The 7,200-nt window shown below is 47.2% G+C and overlaps 1 protein-coding gene across 1 annotated transcript; it reads right to left on the bottom strand.

Annotated features, from left to right (window-relative positions):
- Window positions 1-6,317: 6,317 nt before the first annotated feature.
- ATP5IF1 (ATP synthase inhibitory factor subunit 1) lies at window positions 6,318-7,160 on the bottom strand. The gene is made up of 3 exons (XM_035565081.2): window positions 6,999-7,160; window positions 6,812-6,924; window positions 6,318-6,611 (listed from the first exon to the last, which is right to left on the bottom strand). Exons 1-3 carry the CDS (start codon window positions 7,089-7,091, stop codon window positions 6,470-6,472), a joined length of 348 nt encoding a protein of 115 aa, XP_035420974.1. The 5' UTR covers window positions 7,092-7,160; the 3' UTR covers window positions 6,318-6,469.
- Between the last annotated feature and the right edge of the window lie 40 nt (window positions 7,161-7,200).

Below are 7,200 nucleotides of genomic sequence, written 5' to 3'. Positions count from 1 at the left end.
AAGTACAGGGGGACGATCACTTCCCTACTCCTACCAGCCACACTGTGATGCGATAAATACACAGTTATGTAGGAAAACCTCTCGTTGGAGTTGATGGTGTTTCCCCTAAGCCACAAAGTGTTGCAGGGTCTTCCATCTTAGCCCGCTGCTGCACAATGCGAAAGTGAATTTGTGCTTGGCTGGGTCAAGCTGAGTCCCGGAGCGTTGTGTGGAGACAGTCCGTCCATCCAGGTGGACAGGCCTTGCGTCTGCTAAAGAAATAGCGGTAGCTCTCATACCCTCAGAGAAGGGCCTTCAAACTCTACAACAACAAAACAACTCTTCTGGAGGCTGTGTGCACCCCTACTGTGTATTAAGTATGCATATTTCCATCGTTATTAACATGGAGCAGGGATAAAATTGTATGTGTTAGCTGATGTAAATAAAAGGAACTTTTTGGTCCAGAAATCAGAGGCAAACTCAGGCATCAGAGGTGTTCAGTCTATCTTGCTGAACCTGTCTGGTGGCAGGCAGATGTGCTGCTTCTCTTGTGAAATCTGCACTACTTGTAGGGCTTCCATCTCCAGGTCTGGCACTGTTGACAGTTCCTTGCTGATTGTAGGGTCTGTTGTCATCCGTTCTTTAACAGGATCTGGCACTATTACTTTTTCACTGTAATGTGGTGCTTACACTGAAATTATTTCAGTTATAATACTGGTTCCATTAAGCAGTCTAGCTGTTTTTTGTTGTTTTCCCTGACAAGGTCTATAAGCAGTGCTTCACAGGACAATAGTACCAGTGTTACTCTGAAAAAAACGGTGTGAAAATCATCTACTGTGCGCTGCAGACTGCACATACATAGGCTGTAATGGGGCTGACCGAATTCTGATGTGAAGCAAGGTCTGTGTCCTTCTAGTACGTCTGTGGTTATCTGCCTATGCCACCTGGGTATGGGCGACTTGAGTGAATATCTTTGCCCCCAGCTGAAGATCTCCTTCCATTTCCGTGCTTGGATGTTCTTGCCCTCCATGTTTTAGGGTTTTGCAGTCCCTTATTTCTGTAAGCAAGCTCAGCTCCGCTCTTATTATCTTCTTGGTGCTTCACTGTTAAAGGCAGCAGGATATCAGAAGAAGGTATCTTCTGTTGTATTTTATGTAGTATAAAGGTGCCAGAGCTCCATGCTGACGGTGGAACTCAGCCATTTGGCTTACTGACCAAGTTCTGGTAGATCACTCCTGTATATTTGTAGCTACTACCACCCTAGCTTCTGCACCTGCTTTGGCAGAAACTCTTTGTTCTCATGCTCGTACAAAAGCCTCAGCCTAAAATGATCTGAATGTGGAACACCTTTAGCCAGGAACAAATTATGGCCTGAAGGTAGTAGGTTAGTCCAGTGTGAGAAAGGTGAGTATACCCACTAGCAGCCAAAGCAACTTCCCTGCAAAGGAGGTGAAGGAAGCAGGCTTTTCAGCAGCTGTATGTATTTACCCTGCCACCTGTTGACATTTTCTTATTTTCTTGCTGTCCGAGGGTTGAGATTTACAGAGACTCAGCCTGTTCCCATCAGTCTACTACTCCTCTTCCAAGCTTGCAGTGAAATTCGTTTGTTTCCATATCAGTAGCAAGGTGACAGAGTTGATTCTGCTGTAGCTTGCATGTGAGCTGTTAACACGTACTGGAAAAAGGCATACTTCGTATGCTTTAAACTTTTTATTCTGATAATTATCAGTGCACTTTTCATTATGTACCACGCATGATGCATGTGCCTGCTTCCAGGAAACATCTCATATGCTGGCACTCTGCAAGTAGCTCTTCTCTTGTGTTTGCCCAAGCCCAGACTTCCAGGGAGAGGAGGTTTGCCAAGAAAAGATTTAAAAAAAAAAAAAAAGAGAGAGAGAGAAATCTACAGGCTTCATCTACCACTAAGGAACTTTCTGAAAGCCCCCAGTGTGTTCCACACCCCATTAAAATAGGGGAATGCTGAGGAAAATTTCTACCTGTGGAGGCTGTGCTATTTATTTTGCCTTGCACAGAGCCAAGAGAGAGAGAAAGAGTGAGAGTGCAAAGGCAGACAACTTCATTTACTCCATTTATTAAATCCTATGAACATACGTGGAGTGAGGAGGTCCTGCCAATTCAGTCATAGTTTCAGACTTTTGTCTCTTGTCACTTTTGTCCCCACCTTTCAGCCAAAGATTCTTGGCAACTTCCATCACTTTTTGTGCAGGATGCAGCAGGATACAATTCTTGGGAAGTAGCTTCCATTTGCTGCAGCAATAATCACCAGGTTGGTTTTAGCTGAAAAAGTGTTCTTCGCTTGCTTCTGCAGTGGTGTTGGGTGACTGACCTACAGGAGCAAGATTAGGACAGGGGATTTGGGGGCAGGGAAGAATATGCATCTCTAAGAAGTGAAGCTTTTTCTTCATGAATCCATGCTGTAGGTGGCTGTTGGATATTAGGATGTTATGGATGGGATCAGTCCTACCCTGAGGAACAACAGAATAAGATGGATGCATCAGTACTAGCAGGGAAGAGAGAAGAATCCCTTCCGTTTGTGCCCTCATGCCTGCAGGACAGAAGGGAGGGCTATTTATGCCATCAGCCATTCCAGAGCAATTGAGGAAACCCTTAATAAGCCCTTCCGTGGCCTGTTACACAGCTGCAGTATGAAGGTGATCCGAGTTAAGCATCCATGATACCAGACCCTGTTGGCGAAGCATGCATCAGAACAAACACAATTATCTTAAATCATCTCCGCTTTCCAGTAGCTGAAGTACCTCTGCTGGGAGATCTGTCTCTAAGTCACAGCCAGACAGATACCGCATTTACCTCTCTTATGTTTTTAGTAAAGCACCCCAAATACAGTAACCTCCACGTATCCAAATACAGAACCTCCACAAAACAAGAAAAGATGATTTAACATCTCACTATTGCTAAAATGCACAGGTATTCCTGAAACATTTAGGAAACTCCGGAACCAACTTTTCTACTGGTCAGACACTGCTCAAACTCGTTCTCCTTCCCCAGGAAAGAGGGAAATAAATTTCTGCATTTAAATATGCTTGTAAAATGTTTTAATGAGCAGCAGAATCAGTGCAAGAAAAGGGATGAGGTGCTAGAGTCAGGACTGGGGCACTGGGAGCAGGAAGCAGCTCATTTGCTCACAGAATAGTACCTGGTAAATCATAGGTACAAGAGATGAGGTGGGTGAGGTGCTTGTCATTTCTCAAGGCAAGGAGTTGCTAACCAGTCAAGCTCGGGAAGGAGTTTTTTACTATACAGAGATATCTGCACCACCAGGGAAGCGAAAGTGAGCCTGTGCAACTAGGAATGTCCAAAGTGTCATCAGCATTAAACTAAAGCAAACTGACTTCAGGGAGATTTAGATTATTGGGACTCCCTTAGAAGAGGAGGTCAATGAGTAGAATAGGGTGGAGAAGCCTCATCACCAGTATAAATCGAACAGACACTACCCAAGGCACTAATGTTCACAGCAAAATGGAATCCCTGGTGGGAGGATGGCTGCGGGATCTGCTGTCATTCCAGATGGATAAAAATAGAGAACTTTCTAATTTAGCAAAAGTAATTTCATGAAATGGGAGAAGATTGCTCTCACCACACACACACCTCCCTCCTCAGTATTCCTTGTTTTTGCTTGGTGGTCGTTTTGGCACTTAGGGGCTGCACAAGCCATTCAACCTAGCACAAGAGTAATTGGGTTCAAAATAAAAATACACACTGCTGCTGAGTTACCAGGATGAACTCCCATGGGAGTCCAATAGAGTCAAGACAGTGGAAGGGAGATCAGATGCAAATAGGAGAGAGACTGTCTGCCTTACAGACAGCACCGTTAATTGGTTCGGTTTGACCAGTACCCACAGTCTCTGGGCATGGCTTTAAAATCACCTGCCAGTCCAGCTGCTGCTGATAGGGCCTTCCCTCCCCAGCCTGCCTACTTGGTTGAGATCTGCATCTGTCTGTCCTCATCGTTGTGAGTACTTCCATTGCTGTAACCTGATGCACATTCGGGATGACTGCAAAGCAGTGAATCAACTAGACCTTCTCCAGGAGACAGGAAGGGCTTATGAACACGTTAAGGGACCCAGCACATTTACCACTGTAGCATAGTAGCCCCCTGGAAACTTGTGCAGTTTAAATTTGAGGAAAGAAAGAGAAGCTTTGGTGAGCATCGTCAGTCAGGAAAGCTCTCTGCTGTATAGCAAAATACTGTACTGCACACCTGAGCTCCAGGGCACTTCAGAAAGTCTATAAACCTCTCCCAGAGACACAGTAGGAGATGATAGTGGTCCACATCAGAACACTCTCACCATCTCCCAGCAAATCCCCTCTACTGCTAAAGGTACCTGGGCAGAGGCTCTGCGGCTGAGCTATTGGACATATACAAGGCATAGCAGTGCTTCAGTTGTAAAACAATGATGAATTCAGACCATCAGAATGACCCCATGTAGTGATTCCTAACACACCTAAGTCTCTAGGACTTCACACAGTTTGTGGGTTTCACCTCCTTGGGATGCCAGTGGAACGTGCTCAGAAGACCTTAGAATACGATGTTGTCCTAAAATGTCTTTCAGCTATTCCATAGTCCACTGTAGCCATGATGCCAAGAAATTGTTTTTCAGTGGTGACATCTCACTAGTGACTCCACAGCTTTTTGGGGAAGCCAACCAGCTCACAGCTACAGTAGGAAAAAGAGGATTTTTAAATGCTTAAGAACTAAGATTGATAGTATACTGTTCGTCATGACACAGTTCTTCCCACCAGGTTTCATATTGCCAGGGAGGTGGGGAGGGGGAGACATTAATGCTTCTGGCTCAGGTTAATCAGCCCCAGCTACAAAGACGGAACCCTGCAGGCAGCTGTATGCGCACCCCATGCACTGCTAACACCACATCCCACAGACTGAACAAAGCAAGACAATGGCATACTTCACAGTGCAGCCTCTCTTCCGCAGTTGGTCATCCAGATTACATTTTCATTAAACAAGAGTTTAAGGTCATGGACTCTTCATTAGCACTACAATCATTTCCTCTGGAAATAAGGCATACCACTTGCTGCAGTGTTTCTCTGGTGAAAGAGTGGCCCAAGGGGAAAACAGCTGATTGAGGATGAGAAACTGTGACATGGTCAACCAGCTGGCTCTACCTTTGTCTAAGCACTTTCTATACCAAAGGCTCCCATTTGCCTTCTGCTGTTCCAGAAAAGATGGAGCTAGCTACGTAATCCCCTAGTCCAGCTTCATTGCAACACTTGACAGTTTAATTTACTTTAACATAGGCTGGCTTTTTAGCAGTGATAGAAGCTGCTAGACAAGTCTGTTCAGGCAAATTTAAGAGGAAAGACAGTAAAGGTGAGGAAGGAAAGCCTATTTTCTTACTTGTCCATTCTTACTACACACAATCCCCTTCTTTTCAGGGCTCAGTGAAATAAGACCACACCGTTTCAGCAGGCATCTTCCTGATTTCTTGTAAAGAAATCTTATGTGACTGAACCTGCATAAGATGCATCTTAATCCATCTTTGTTTGAAAGACTTGTGTAAGAAACACCCAGAACTGCAGAAAGACAAAACCACCATTTGGAAAAAAAGTCTTTGGAGAAAGTAATATTTATGTAGAAGTCAGGATTTCAGCTGCTTTGCTCCAGAAATTTGCACAACCCCAAGTGAAATCACCATGATTTAGAAGAGGGTTTTTTTTTCCTCTGTTTATGGCACTAATTGCTAAGTGCAACAAAAGAACCTTCTATTCACACTCTGCTACTGCAGTAGAGCACCGTCTTCTCCCTGCACGACCATGAATGACAATTTTCTTGAGAAAGTTATTTCTGTGTGAACAGGTCTCTACTCAAGTACCTTTTCACGTTTTTCTACTTTTCTTGCAGCTTTAACTGTAAAGTTAGCACACTAACAACCCGTGGTCATTTCTTTCAAAAAAAAAACAAGAAATAAAATTGTAAGGTTATATACAGGACTGCCTACTTAAGAACAGAAGAATGATGATGGTTTTTGTCTACTTTAGGCCAGACATCAGGAAGAGGTTCTTCACCGAGAGGGTGGTCGCCCACTGGCACAGGCTCCCCAGGGAAGGAGTCACTGCACCAAGCCTGCCAGAGTTTAAGAAGCGTTTGGACTGTGCACTTAGTCACGTGGTCTGAATTTTGGGGTAGACCTGTGTGGTGCCAGGAGTTGGACTCAATGATCCTTATGGATCCCTTCCAACTCAGGTTTTTCTATAATTCTGTGATTCTATATTTTTTCAGAAGAACTATGATGTTTAAAATCACACAGTAGATTTTTTTTTAATTAAACAGTTACTGAGCAGACGAGAGACTGAGTAGTTTATTTGACATTGTTGCAGACCACAGTATAATAGGACAAATTTGGATCACTTTGGCCAAAGCATACAGTCTTCGATGCTGTTTTACACCATAATAAGCAGTGGCCGTACAAGGCAAACAGAACCCAGCAAGAGCTTAGTCATCATCTTTAAGCTTCTTGATCTTATACTTATGACGCTCGATTTCTTTCTGCAGTCGCTCGATCTCTTTCTTGTGGTGATCGATCTCTTCCTCATGGTGCTTCCTTAAGGCAGAGAGCTGCTCCCTCTCTTTCTCCCTGCAAGGAAGCACGGCACGGGATGCCCGGCAGCTCCCGGTCACGGCAGCGCACTGCCGGGGGGCAGCACAATGCCCCGGCGCCGTGCTCGGGGCGGGGGGCTGGCGACGCTTCGGCCTCGCACACGGCCGGTGACCGACCGGGCCGGGCCGCGCGGGGCGAGGCAGGCCCCCGCCAGGCCCGGCCTCCCCCGCGCTCACCTGAAGTACCGCTCCTCCTCGGCCGCCTGCTTCTTGCCGAAGGCGCCGCCGGCCTCGCGGATGGCGCCGCCGCCGCCGCCGCCCTTCCCGGCGCCTTTGCCCAGCTCGCCCAGCTGCGGGGAAATGACAGCGGTGAGGGGGACGGCGGCCGCGCCACCCCCTCCCGCCCCGGCCCGCCGCCCCCAACCTGGTCGGCTCCCGAGCCCGAGCTCCAGGCGCGCTGCTGCTGCGCCACCAGGGCCCCGCGCAGGCCGCCCCTCAGCGCCGCCACCGCCGCCATGGCCGCCTGCCCTTGGGCCGCCGCGCGGACGAGGCGACGGCGCGCGGGGGGCGGGGCCAACGCCGCGCCCGGCCCAGGCACGTCGGCGGAGGGCGGGGCGGGGGGAGGG

Source organism: Cygnus atratus, chromosome 23 (assembly GCF_013377495.2).
Source record: "Cygnus atratus isolate AKBS03 ecotype Queensland, Australia chromosome 23, CAtr_DNAZoo_HiC_assembly, whole genome shotgun sequence".
Classification (NCBI taxonomy): Eukaryota; Metazoa; Chordata; class Aves; order Anseriformes; family Anatidae; genus Cygnus; species Cygnus atratus.
This window is presented reverse-complemented; position numbering and strand designations above follow the sequence as displayed.

Bases quoted from the DNA above. Each gene is read 5' to 3' on its own strand.
- ATP5IF1 (XM_035565081.2), bottom strand. From the start codon at position 7,091: ATGGCGGCGGTGGCGGCGCTGAGGGGCGGCCTGCGCGGGGCCCTGGTG. The intron at 6,925-6,998 runs GTTGGGGGCGGC...ATTTCCCCGCAG, and splicing joins CGGGCTCGGGAGCCGACCAG to CTGGGCGAGCTGGGCAAAGG. The intron at 6,612-6,811 runs GTGAGCGCGGGG...GCTTCCTTGCAG, and splicing joins GAGGAGGAGCGGTACTTCAG to GGAGAAAGAGAGGGAGCAGC.